Source organism: Amaranthus tricolor, chromosome 1 (genome assembly GCF_026212465.1).
Source record: "Amaranthus tricolor cultivar Red isolate AtriRed21 chromosome 1, ASM2621246v1, whole genome shotgun sequence".
Taxonomy (NCBI): Eukaryota; Viridiplantae; Streptophyta; class Magnoliopsida; order Caryophyllales; family Amaranthaceae; genus Amaranthus; species Amaranthus tricolor.
This window is the reverse complement of record NC_080047.1, coordinates 40,121,806-40,136,037: the sequence shown is the minus strand read 5'-3', so window position 1 is coordinate 40,136,037 and position 14,232 is coordinate 40,121,806. Positions and strand designations below refer to the sequence as shown.

Here is a 14,232-nt window from a genome sequence, read left to right as displayed (position 1 = left end):
TAAGTGTTGGGGGAGAATATGCTTTAGTTGTGTAATTAGAGTTGTGTAAACTTGGTTTGTATGAATTAAACCCAATTCTAATATGACTAAAGTTGAAACGAATTTGAGTGAGATATGAATGTCAAAATTTAGTAAGATTGAATAAATTTTATTAGCGTAGTTGATAAGAATTTTATTTAACAGAATCTAAATTAGATTTTTTTTGTTAATTTTATGGGGAGAATATGCTCTAACGATGCAACTAGAGTGCACAAACCCAATTTGTCTAGAACAAACCTTAACCAAATCCAATTGAAACGAATTTGAGTTGGAGTAGTGAGCTTGGCATTTTGATTATGCAGGTCAACTTGTTATTTTAAAGAATGGTTATATTGTAAAATTTGGCTGGATAGTAAGAACAAACCTAAAATTCTAACATAATTTCTTACTTAAGGGCACATTTTAAGGACTAAACTCAATTTAGTTGTTAATTAATTAGATCTCATTCAAATATTAGCACAAATAATATTTAAGCTAAATTGTGAGAATTTAGAAGGGTGCAAATTCAAAAAGCAACAAGGGATGCTAATGCGTTTTAGTCTTGGATAAGCTTATAATAGAGGCATTATTAGTTGGCATATATAATTAAGCCTATGGTTTTGAAGAAATTACGTGCCGTTTAGTAATCAATATTAAATAATGAAAATAGTAATGAAAAATTAATGTATTTTGGATAGGATTATGAATATCTTCTGTCAAGTTTAATACTCATATTTATTTTCTTCAACAATCTAATTTTCTTCCCAAAATTCATTATAATGCTTTACCATTTGAAATGAATATTTTTATGATTCATATGATAAAATACGATGCAATCTTGTATCATAAAACATCTACTTATTTATCTTTGAAACACTTACTTTTAGATCTTAAAACACTTACTTTAATACTATAAAACACCTACTATAAGCAACTAAAATGTCTAGTTATTATCTTATAAAATAAAAAAACAGAAAACTTCTACTATAGTAGATAAAACATCTATAGTAACACCTAATTCATATATCAAAAATATTTACTTTACATACTAAAAATCCCTACTCCACTTATCACAAACACATACTACGCATGTTAAAATTCCCTACTTTATACATCATAAGCACCTACATCACATACTTAAAAACTCATATTTTACATCATATATTACCAAACCTACTTCATGTGTATTAAACACCTATTTTAACTAGTTTAAATGTTGATATACAGCTGCAACTGAGTAAATTATGGGTGAAATAAACGCCATTGCAGAAGCTTCGGAACTTAAGCCTCTTCTTAATCTTAGGTCCAATAAATCTAATTTCAAACTTAATTGAACCAAAATTCAAAATTTCTTTACAATTTTAACGGTAAAAATTAAATTGGTTAAGATAAAAGATAACTATAAATAACTCGATGAAGAAAAACGAGACAAAACTATGAATAAAGAGAAATGAGGATAACCATGAAAATAAAAACTATCGTGAATTAGAAAGTTTAATTTATAGTTTTTAAATTATTTTTTTTAAAATTGAATTGATCCTATTAGAAACATCACTAAAAACACATCCCCTTTTAAGAATTTGTGAAAAATATACCAAGAGACAAGAAAATAATAATAACAATAATAATAATAAGAAGAAGAAGAATATTTTGGTGTTTTCCTTCTCTCATATTCTCTCTTCCTACCATAAAAAAAACATTAAATTTAAAAATAAAATTTAAATTTAAAATAATACAAAAAAAAATATAGTAAAATACTATCTCTCTTCCCATTTAATCCCCAAACCCAAAATTCCCAATTTCATACCCAATCTACAATTTTTTTTTTATAAATAAATTTCATAATCTACATAAGAGTACTCCATTTTCCAAATTCCTAATAAAATGGAGAGACGACCAAAATAGTCAAATAAATTTCCTGCGACTTCCACTTCCTCTGTAAAACCCTAATTTTCCAATTCCCCCTTTTCTCCTTCTCTCACTTTCCCTCCAATTCACTTTTTTCAGATTTCGATCTTCTTCCTGTTCGATCTATTCCCGGTTTAAGTCATTTATTTTTCCCTTAAATCGCCGATTAAACTTTCCCCCTTTTTAATTCTTCTTCTTTCCACTGTTTTTACTTTGATCTTTTGGGTAATCACTGATTACTAGCTTTCTAGGGTTTGGTGTTTTGAAAATCAATCGAGGCTGGCGAGTTTAAAGTTGTAGTAAATGGCGGATCCGCCTGGTCTCCGCCTACCATTTCCAACCATTATACAACAATTGACAAAGTGGTTAGTTTTGGAGACAAAATTCAAGAATAGCGATTTAAAAACAGTAGAAAAAGAAGTATGCTGAGCGTAGTTAGGGTGCATATCCCGTCCGACATTCCCATTGTAGGTTGTGAGCTTACTCCTTACGTTTTAGTTCGGAAACCGGACAAGACTGCGTTTAGTGATGATGTTCCTGAGACTGCTCCTATTGATGGCTACTTTTTGAGATATAAGTGGTATGCTGCTGTTTTCCTAGTTGTTTTACCATATTTGATTGTATTGTATTTACTATTGTCTGTGTTGTATATTTTCATGTTATGTATGAAGGTTTAATGTTTGTAAGAATCATTCAACATTGTCATTTTGATTTTGTTTACAATCCTATTTGAACTTTTCGGTTTAGTTTAATTTAGGAGTTTACTACTTTTGGGTTAGTTGATTATGAAGGAACTGAAAGACATTATTAATGTTAGCTTTCTGTTATCCAAATTTGATTATTAAATCTAGATTTATACCTTTTCCTTTGATGGAATTAGCATCAACATTATGTCCATTTTCTATGGAGCCAAATATTTGCTACTTTTTTTGGTTTTAGGTTATAGTGGGCTATAGTCAAATTACTTGTTAGTTGTTAAATCATGGATGCTTTTATATATGTGAAGCTGCACGTGATTTTAGCTATCAATAGTCAATTGGATACAAATTATTTGATTCATAAGAGTAACATTGCGTAATCCGACCCTCTGAACCTCGTCCGACTGTAAGCCTAGGTGGACCGCTTAATGAATTGTGTTTAAATAGATTGAATTAGATAGAAAATTTGAGCTTATGTTCCTACCAAATATTATTCATTATTGAATTGAGATTAGCTTAATTGATTTAAGATCTTGAACGAGCATATAACAATTATTTAGATGAATTTACAGAAGATATTTGTGGATAAGGGTCAATGGAAAATAATTTCTTTATTATATGTGGGATTATATGGTAGACAATCGACTCTGACCTCCCTATAGGTAGAACCGTAGAAGCCATTTAATATCATTGGTACTAGAATGTTGTCTGTTATTGATCTTTCAATAGTGAACTAAAAGAATTGGCTGAAGCTAACACCTCAATTAGATACCTTATATACATGGTTTTTTTTGAATATGTCTTTTGTTTGGGTTTGAGTGTCTTCTGTTTTACTTGTTGCTTTTCATGGATTGGCTTATGATTGGTGTTGGATGAATATGTTGGTTTTCTTTTGTTGAATTTAAGTTTTGGTGCAGTTCAAATGTTTTTTTTCTTTTCTATTTTTTTTCCTTTGAGTATTATCAAATGGAGTTATTGTTTTTCTTCCCAAGAAAAAACAAGCTTTAGGCTTAAGTTTCTATTTGAGTTCAAAGTAGCTTTGGTGTTTTTCAATAGCCTCTTTCTAGTTTCTTTAGTAAAACTGGGATTGGCTAACTGTTGGAACGGATCTTTTTTTGGTGCCACATCTTTTAGAGTGGACTTGAATAGAGTTGGGTGATGTTAAAGGATATCAAGCTTAAAGAGGCTAACATATGATCTTGGGCTTGGTGGTATCAAAATTTTTGCTCATTCATGAAAATCAAGACAGCTGTCTCAAACTTTTATTTGTCATGATCTGTATAGTTTATGCAAATTGAGGAGAACTAGATGTAGTTATGGTATCTCATTGTTGTATTTGTGCTGGTGTGTTTACCAATGTTGGATAAGCTTCCAAATGAACTTCAACCAATCATTTATGAGTTTTCTGCTTAAACCAATGTATTATATATCTTGTAAGGATACACATTCTAGGTAAATGATTTTTTTTCTTATTTTTATTATGTTTTTATGGTTTGATGTAATGTCCTTTGATGAATCATCTTTTTATGTTGTTTTTCTAGCAGTTTTATTCGATCTGCTATATCTCATACACTATCTTTTCTTATGTTTATGTTCTGGCTACAGGTATCGTATACAGAGTGACAAAAAAGTTGCTGTTTGTAGTGTGCATCCAACTGAGCAAGCGACTCTACAGTGCCTTGGTTGTATAAAGGCCAGGATCCCTGTGTCTAAAAGTTACCATTGCTCTTCAAAGTGTTTTTCAGATGCTTGGCAGCATCACCGTGTGTTGCATGATCGTGCTGCAAGTGCTGTGAATGAGAATGGAGCCGAAGAGGAGGAATTGTTTGGACGCCTTAATAGCTCAGGTTCTGGAGTCATGAGCACTGGCTTGCCTCCGCCTGCATCGAGTCCCAGTTTGAGTAATGGATCGACATCGTTGTATCCTGCTGTTGTTACACAAAGAAGTGGTGGTGAAACATGGTTTGAAGTTGGACGCGCAAAGACATATACGCCTTCTGCTGATGATATTGGTCATGTCCTGAAATTTGAATGTGTTGTTGTTGATGCTGAGACTAAGCAAACTGTTGGACATCCCATGACTTTGACTACATCTCGTGTCATCCCTGCGCCTACACCAATTCCGCGTAGAATGATTTCAGTTAGTGGGGCAGATGTGATTGGGCATTTGGATTCTGATGGTCGTAATGTGTCTTCTGGAACATTTACAGTCCTTTCATACAACATATTGGCTGATACTTACGCCACAAGTGATACTTATAGTTACTGTCCTTCATGGGCCCTTTCTTGGCCGTATCGCAGACAAAATCTGTTGCGTGAAATTGTAGGATATCGTGCAGACATTGTTTGTCTTCAAGAGGTACTGATATATGCTTCTAGCTTAATCCGTTGACTGCATGTGCTTGCATTCAGTTTGTGAGCTCTTTCTGATTTTATGTTTCGTGTTTGGGGATGTCATCGTTTTTTTGGTGGTAGCCATTGTTTCCCGGATCGCAGAATGGAGCAACAACCTCCAATCGGGAATATTCGTTCCGGACAGCGGGTGAAATGCTTCTCGAATCGCTGGTCGCCACGTTCAGAATCGTTGAACAATTTATTTCTTCTTTTTATATCCTTTAGACAAGTAAAATTTACATATCGAAAGGAGACCAGAGAGCACTGATGATAGGAGAGAGAAAAGAGAGAGATAAAACTAATGCATTAGGATAGGTGGAAGATGAAGTAAATACGTGAAGGTATTTATTTTTTATGTAAAAACGTACAGGTGGCCACTTGTTTTCTCTATATGGTTGGAGATTGTGCCACTGAAGAGGACTAGTAGTATACAGTTTCTTACATTTACTCCTAAAGTACAAGATCAAGTGATAGGTCTGTGATCCACTCTTAAATAAGCTAAGGGTCCCAATATTTTTTAGTTTCTTTATATTTGGTTTATGCTTTGTATATCATATTCTTCTAAAACTTTTTTCGGTACTAGAAGTACTAATATATTTTGAAAATGTATAAAAAAAATGTTAATGGTACCATCATTCTAGGGTCACCTTAGCTAGCATCCCACGTTCCTATTCTCGTTTTACGTCTTACAATGGCTTATTATAGGGAAATTCCAGTTGATATTATTGCATCTAGTGTTAGTTCCTTCTTTTATTCTCATGATATTCTTTCACAAGTTTAGTGCTTGATACCTTTGATTTGGTGTATTTTACTGAACTTTTGATGCGTATTTTGTTTTTTACAAATCAAATATTTCTAATTCTCTTATGTACTGTCCTGTATTTTCTTGAGTGCACTGCAACTATAAAAACTACGGCAAGAAGGATTAATAATGAAGTTTTGAGAGATATTATAGTAGACTTGTGGTAGAACATATTGGAACAGAGATTATTGAAACTGACTCATTTGATGGTCTTAAATTGATGGTAAAATATGAAAGGTGCTTTAATTGGTTTACTAATCGAATATCTTCCATTTTTGAAAAATATAATTGTTGCTTACATGGATTAGTCTATAGAAGCCTTTAATGCCTTTCTCTTTATTCCATAAAGGTACTATAAGATATTTTCCTTACTTTATAAGGTTTGGGTTTGTGTTGATTTGCCTATTTGTTCTGATGCGGAACTGGAATTGTGCTGTTGTATGAATCTTCATTGACAAAGCATCGTATAAATAAATTGCCATGCTTGAATTACTTTCTTCATTTATTTATTTATTACTATAAGAGGCTGGATGTTTGCACTATGGTAATGAACTTATGGTTGCTCCAACAAATATAACCGTTTTAGCAATTTCTTACGGTGTAGTTTAGTTTATCTAAAAAAATGAATATATCATCTACGTATTTAACAATTAGTTTACAATAGTGATAGTTCTACTTGAATTTTACCAAGGTTTATATTTTTAGCAAAAAAGGCTGGATGTTATTACTCTACACTATTGAGAGCTCTTTTATTTTAGCATAAAAGAGAGAATATGACTTGGACTTTGGTATGTCCAAGTGTAGACTCGACTATATATAAAATATTAATTTTGGTTTGAATTTGAGGTCCAAGTGTATCCAATTGTTTACTTGTTGAGTGTCCATCTCCCTAAGTACTTAAGGTGAAACAAAGAGTCCGACTAACATAAATTTTCGTTGTGATAGTGGTTATACTTGTTCATGCAATCCAATGCACTATTTTATCCCTTAACATTATATTCCTATATAAGAAAAATCCTGTTTGGCAATTTTTTCTTATATTGGAACATAATGTTAGACAACATTGATTGCTTAATACTGGTTACTATGCAAATTTAGCCACTATTTAAAACATAGGATATATGTGTAGCGGGATTTATGGCGTAGTGTGATTCTTTTTCATGGTTTGGGAACGATTGACCTTGAAAAATATGTGCATCCATTCTCTTAGTTAGTCCCTTTTCTTGCTGATGACAGCTTCAACTATTTCGTTTCAGGTTCAATACAATCATTTTGATGAATTTTTTGCTCCTGAGCTTGACAAACATGGCTACCAAGCTCTATATAAGAGGAAAACTTCAGAGGTATCCAGATGTCTGCTTTCATATTGTGCTTGTTACCTTGTCTTTTTTCCAGCTTCATATCGTTGTTGCTCCTGGTAGGTTACAACAACACTTGATGGGTGTGCAACATTTTTCCGAAGAGATAGATTTTCACATGTTAAAAAATACGAGGTTTGTTTTCTTATCTATATAGCATGTTCTCTTTCTATTTCCATCATGTTCGCGTGATGATGGATTTTCTTTTTGCTTATAGGTTGAGTTTAACAAGGCTGCACAGTCTCTAACGGAAGCTGTGGTTCCCTCTACCCAGAAGAAAACTGCTTTAACGAGACTTGTCAAGGTTAGTGTAATATTATGTTTTTTTCCAATTTTTCTTATTGGTAGGATTATTCCTTCCCTCTTTATATATGTTAAAACTAATTTCTCTTGAATTTGTTTTTAGGATAATGTTGCACTAATAGTTGTACTGGAAGCAAAATTTAGTCATCAGGGTGTTGACCCTCCTGGAAAACGACAACTTGTTTGTGTTGTAAGTTTCAATCATTTAGTTTTCAAAGTTTTCTGTTATGCCAAATTTTTTCTGTATCCCTAGTTGTTTTTGGTTCAGTTCGTATTTTGGATTTTATCATTTGAGACATTTAGTTAGACCTCCACCAATGCCTTTTAACAGGAACTAGTACTTGAATTTTGTGAAATACACAACTATTAAGGTGACAGTGGCTTATTGGGGATTGCAGTGACAATTTTTTGGTTTCACCAAGTCTAACAACCGTGCATTGTGTAAATCTTACGATAAAACTGAACAATTTTTTCTTGTTTGATGTCAAGTTATCAAAGAAAGCTAATATTTCAAAACTTTATCCCAGTAGCTTAGCAAGTAGCAACAATAGTTAGATTAATTATGTCTTTGAAAGCAACTCTGTTAATGAACTTCATTGTTAATGACTGGCTTGGGTGAACATGGATATTTTCTTTGCCTGCGAGTCACTTAAAAAATTTTTGTATTATCAATAACTGCTGATTTCAAGGGAGCAAGAATAGGGCTGAGGTATTAATGTGTGCTCTTTCCCTTTCAAATCAACTTATTTGACCTTTTTGGGACTTTGATATATCTTCTTTTAACTTTTTAATTTAGCTTAAAGGGACACCGTTAAAGTAGTCTAATGAGTAATGAGAACTATGCTGTTTTTGAGTACTAGGTTCAAGCCTTTTTAATTTGTTCAAAATGAGAGAAAACCACTCACTTTGGGTTATTCATCTGCAAAGACCTAAATATGCTTTAGTTAGATTAGCGGAAGGTTGAACTTTGAGGAGCTTGGAAGAAAATGGTTGCCGAAGATGACTTGGATAACATGAGTTAAGAATGATGTGAAAAAATTAGGATTTGCATTTCATATGACAACGAAGAGGATTGAATGGATGAGGAGAGTATATGTAGATGATCATTGAAATCATTCTTATAGTTGTAGATAATTATTAGATAGGCTAAATTAAGCAAAAAAAATTTAGCAAAGATTTTTCTCGTTTTGTTTTGGTTCATGTTGAAATGAAGGATTTGACATTGTGGTTGTGTGTCAGCCTTCCATATAATAGTGCAAGCTATGTCGGTATTTGTAGATTATCATTGAAATTGTTCTTTTAGTTGTAGATTAGTATCAAATAAAAAATAAAATTATTGATAGAGACGATTAACCTGGTCTTGTTTTGGTTCATGTTGCCGGCTCCATATTGTTGAAGTTAAGGCTTTGACATTATTGTTGTATATGTGTGCTTGTGAAAGTATTTATGCTTTTTCTTGGATATATTCAAAGTACTGTTGAGGCAGTTGATTTTATAAATTGCATTGACAGCTTTCCAGATTGTCAATATTTCTGCATTTTTGTTTTCTTTTGTTTTGAGATCTTTGCCCCATTTGACTTCAAATTTGTCATATTCCTGTATTCTGACACCTCTAAATTTATGGTTTCTCCTTTTCTCTGCTTGACATTTTGGATTAGGCAAATACACATGTAAATGTGCAGCAAGAGCTAAAGGACGTGAAACTCTGGCAGGTGTGCAGAGGATTTTTTTTCTTTATCCTTTCATTTCTTGTGTTTCTATTCTTTGAAGATTATATATGTGATTGTTTTTTTTGCTTCCTCTACTCAGGTCCATACTTTGTTGAAAGGATTGGAAAAAATAGCTGCTAGTGCTGATATTCCAATGTTAGTGTGTGGAGACTTCAATTCGGTTCCTGCAAGGTCTGTATGCTGCTATTTTGAGAATATTGTGTTCTTAATGTCATTATATTCATTCGGTTATGCAGTTTGAATAAAATGCATTATCTACCTTATTTGCAGTGCTCCTCATACTCTTCTTGCAATGGGTAAAGTGGAACCATTGCATCCTGATTTAGCAGTGGACCCCTTAGGAATATTGCGGCCTCATACAAAACTTGCGCACCAGCTGCCATTGGTAACCTTTTTGACTATACATTTTGCTTTTGATGTTTTATGTTTGTGTATTTTATCTATTGTTTGCAACTTCTAGGTCAGTGCATATTCATCCTTTGCAAGAGGGATTGGTCCAGCTTTAGAGCAGCAAAGGCGCAGAATGGATCCTTCCACAAATGAACCCTTTTTCACAAATTGCACGAGAGATTTTATTGGGACCCATGATTACATATTTTACACAGGTAATGATTGAATGCTTGTGCAATTTTTTGGCCAATATTTTTTTGTTACAATCAGCGTTGAGATTAACTCATCCTTAATACTTGTTAAACTGGTGGTTTCAGCGGACTTTTTGACGGTTGAGTCTTTACTTGAACTATTGGATGAGGAGAGCTTACGGAAGGATACAGCCCTTCCTTCCCCAGAGTGGTCTTCCGATCATATAGCACTCTTAGCCGAATTCCGTTGCAAACTAAGAATTCGACGTTAGCACTTGGGGGTATGTGACATACTTATATTCTCTTAAGTGTGTTTTATGTTAATTACCTACATAAATATCCATATCTATCTATCTATTTATATTATTAAGTTTATGTGCTGCAATACCAATACTGAAATATTGTTTCGTATTTTGTGCTACTAATGTATACTCTGCAACTCCTTGATCAGATGAAATGGTTTCGTTTGCACTAAGCCTAACAACTACTCTTCTACGAGCAGGCAGTCTGGAAAATATAAATTGTGACGAGTTGATGAATACAACTTTTTGGAAGTTACATTGTAAGAATGGCTGATCAGGCTCTTGTGTGATCATCTCCAGCCCAGGTGCTATCGCCTCTCGGGGATTTTGCCTATGATCCGCCCTCTATCATACCATAGAAAATTATGATCCTATTCAAATTTTCCTTCTTTAAATAGAAATTATCACAAGTCTATCCATGAGCTCAAATGTGATTAGTGATAATGTTATTTTTAACTGTCAAGTTTCAACCGATGCTTTGCATTTCCGATGAGCTCTACATGTTTAGGTTTTCTGTATTTTACTTAGCAGTGGGTAATATTCCCTCATTTTTCTTAGTACAAAGCAAGATAACAGAAATACAGTTGATTGTCTGCTTCTTCCAACATATAGTATGATAGTCATCCCATTTCCTTATCTTGGTGTAATCTTACTGGCTTAAGGCCACTCCGTCTGTTTATTTTTGCGTTTTATTTCGTATCTTGATTGCTCTTGGTTTGGTTGCGTGTATACATCGTTTCCCCAATTCCTCGTCACTCTTATGGGAAAATTCTGGGAATGCTTTCGTTAGATGGTGCAAACTGGCTGTTGTTTTACCACTGTCTTCTGAGCTCTAACCATTAACCCCTTTAACCTTACTCTTAATTATTTATACATTATGGGTATCAGCAGTATCAATAAATTTGGACATTGTTAGGATTTTACAAAATCAGATGATATATGAATTGCGAATTGAGGTTTAGCATTTTTGCGAATTATAATTATAATGTTTTTTTTGCGAGTTATAATCATTAAAGTATTAAAGTATACAAGTTTAGGTCAAAAACACAGAATTCCAATCACTTAATCTAAAATTTCGTCCGCCAAAATAGTCGGAATTTTGTGTTTTGGCTTAAACCTGTAAACTTTAATACTTTAGTGATTGTACTTCGCAAAAAATAAACATTAGGGTTGTAATTTGCAAAAGTGTTAAATTTTAAACTTGTAATTCGCAAGATGTATCATTATTTAGAATTTATTATTTTTAATTGATTTGATGAGTCAAGTATTAGGTAACTAATCATATCAAAACTTTAGTGAGTAATTATCTGATTTTATTACAGAAATTTCATTTATCCAGATTTTTGATATTATATGTTTAATTGTTCAATCAATAGCTGTTTATTAGGCAAAGTAAATTCCTTTATACTCAAATAAGTTAAAGAATTAAATTAATTTTATTAAATTTAGGTTTATAAAACTAAGAATTTGTTATTTTTAACTGATTTATAAAACTCACGTCTTTAGTAATTAATTATATCAAAGAATTAGTATACAACAATTTAGTTTACGATTCTGTATAATTTCAGTATGATTATTATATGCATCTGAATTTGAGTCTATGAATTTTAAATTCCTCATTTATAATCTGGGGGTAATTTTAGATCTATGTTCATATATTACATTCTAACTTATTATATACTATACAATACTTAGTAGATGGATAGTTGTTAGGAACTCGTTTTGAAATCCGAATAGGTAATAGTAATGGGTTTTGTTTAATTTACACCTACCTTATTTTTTTTCTTTTTTATAATAGATAAATCCTTTAATGTAAGGGTACTTTCATTTCATATTATCTCGAGTTTTATATTAATTAATATGTGATTTAAATTATAAATATAGAATAGAATTCTATATTTTATAGCAAATGGTTAGAATGAATAATTCATTAACTAAATTGAAATGACAAAAGTGTTCTATGGAATCATAGAATCCGAAAAGATCTTTGTGAATCGAATTATTCCTTTTTATTATATTGACAATTTCAAAAAACTGCTCATACTATGAACATAGTATCATGACAGTTGGGCACGTATGCCCCCATCGTCTAGTGGTTCAGGACATCTCTCTTTCAAGGAGACAACGTGGATTCGACTTCCCCTGGGGGTTGGGTACTACACGAGGAAGTTGATCATAAATTATGAATAAGCCTAAAATTGAATTGATTCTTTCTGGGTCGATGCCGGAGTGGTTAACGGGGACGGACTGTAAATTCGTTGGCAATATTTCTACGCTGGTTCAAATCTAACTCGGTCAAATAATTCGCTCATCCATTATGAGATGAAGATATTTTATTTGTTCTTCCGAAAAGGATGATAAAAAGAATCCAAATTTCTATTATATACTTTATTTTTTTGTTCATGAAATGGAAATTTTGATCTAGATTCAGATTATGTTATATTCTTTAAGTTTAAATATTTAAACTCTAAATAGAAAAAAAAAACCCTTTTTCTTTATTGAAAGATTTATTCTCACTTGATTTTGAAACAAGGAAAATTTACTAGTAATTGGTGTTGTTCTCACTAAAGTGTATATTCACGTGGAGATCAATATATCACTTGTGGCTCTGTTACAACACGAAAATGCTAACTCGAAATATTTTCAATCAAATCATAAGAAAACTGGATACTCTATATTGTAGTTCCCTGGGATTGTAGTTCAATTGGTTAGAGCACCGCTCTGTCAAGGTGGAAGCTACAATATCATTCATTTGATGATTCTTAATTATTATTTTTTTTGGATTTTTTAGTTATCTTATTAAACAAATCGAAAAAAGGAATATTATCAATGGTACCTCTAAGTTTTCGCACTTTATCAACGGTAACCCTAAGTTTTTTCGATTATCAATGATACTCTCGTGTTATTGAGCGTCTTACAACCGTAACATTTTCTAATTTTTTTCCGTCCGAAATCGTCTAAAACCGTTAACTCTTTTTCTTTTATTTTTCAATTCAACACATAAAAAAATAAAAGAAAAAGAAAAAAGTTAACGATTAGGACGATTTTGGACGGAAAAAATTACAAAAGATTATGGTTGTAAGACGCTTAATAACATGAGGGTACCAATGATAATCGAAAAAATTAGAGGTGCCATTGATAAAGTGCAAAAACTTAGGGGTACAATTGATAATTTTCCAATAATTTTCAGTATTTGAACTAGAACTGATTCTTAGAAGAGATATTTAGTACTAGACTCATACCCATTTTTTTAAATTAAAATTATCTTAACAAAATACTTTTCCAATTAATCTTATCTCTCTTTCTGTTTCCAGTTTTGTCCCATCTAAATCATTAAGACTAACCAATTTCACGTTCAAATATTTTATCTCATTCAAATTTCACGTTGAACTTTTCATATGCGCCCTAGTATTCAATTCACGAAAAGGAGGAACGATATTAAGAAAAGAAGGATCAAAGAAAGATTCTATCCCTTCCTTTTTAGACTCTTTGTAATGAAATACTGAAGAATCTTTTTTTCTTTTTTTCTTAATTATCTATTTTTAATTATTAATTAATATTTAAAATTATTAATAATACTAAATAAAAAATTAGACTTTTGTTTGTAATTTTTTTTATTAAATTTTTATTAAGTAAAAGTTCTAAGAACAAACATCCTAAAAAATAATGAAAGTGAATTTGCTAGAATATTCTATTTTTATTTATTGTTTTGGAGTTTTGTAACTAGTGTGAGTGGAAAAGGAAAAGTGAAACTTCTATTAAGAACAAGTGTAACACCTCGAGATTTTCTAACGTCATTAATTAATATTTTAATAAATTTTTGGGGATTTTATAATTATATTAAACTAATTTGGAAGTAGTTTTAATAAATTTCTTTCATATACGAATTTAAATATTAACTATATTTATATTAAAAAATACAATTACGATTTCTAAATAAAGAGGTTCGAATTAAATTATTATTTTATTAAAATGTGGGAGCACACGAAGGTGAATTTCTTAGTTGAGCCTCGCAAGAAGATGAATCTAAGTAAAAAAATAAATAAATAAATGAGTAAATAAAAAAAATTAAAAGGATGGGTTAGGGTTCTAAGTGAGGTGCCCCTTTCCTCACACTCAAAAACCCACGGTACCCCTT

The 14,232-nt window shown here is 31.8% G+C and overlaps 1 protein-coding gene across 2 annotated transcripts; it reads left to right on the top strand.

Annotated features, from left to right (window-relative positions):
- The first annotated feature begins 1,821 nt into the window (after nucleotides 1-1,821).
- On the top strand, nucleotides 1,822-10,730 carry LOC130818269 (carbon catabolite repressor protein 4 homolog 1-like). 2 transcript variants are annotated; one of them, XM_057684393.1, is made up of 12 exons: nucleotides 1,822-2,506; nucleotides 4,230-4,983; nucleotides 7,077-7,163; nucleotides 7,242-7,313; nucleotides 7,396-7,482; nucleotides 7,585-7,671; nucleotides 9,140-9,193; nucleotides 9,291-9,382; nucleotides 9,482-9,596; nucleotides 9,672-9,816; nucleotides 9,919-10,073; nucleotides 10,295-10,730. In XM_057684393.1, the coding sequence occupies exons 1-11, from the start codon at nucleotides 2,349-2,351 to the stop codon at nucleotides 10,062-10,064; spliced, it is 1,797 nt and encodes a 598-aa protein (XP_057540376.1). In that variant the 5' UTR covers nucleotides 1,822-2,348; the 3' UTR covers nucleotides 10,065-10,073; nucleotides 10,295-10,730. The 2 variants fall into 2 exon arrangements, with proteins under 2 accessions (XP_057540376.1, XP_057540369.1); XM_057684386.1 differs by having other exon boundaries at nucleotides 10,244-10,730.
- Nucleotides 10,731-14,232: the final 3,502 nt, after the last annotated feature.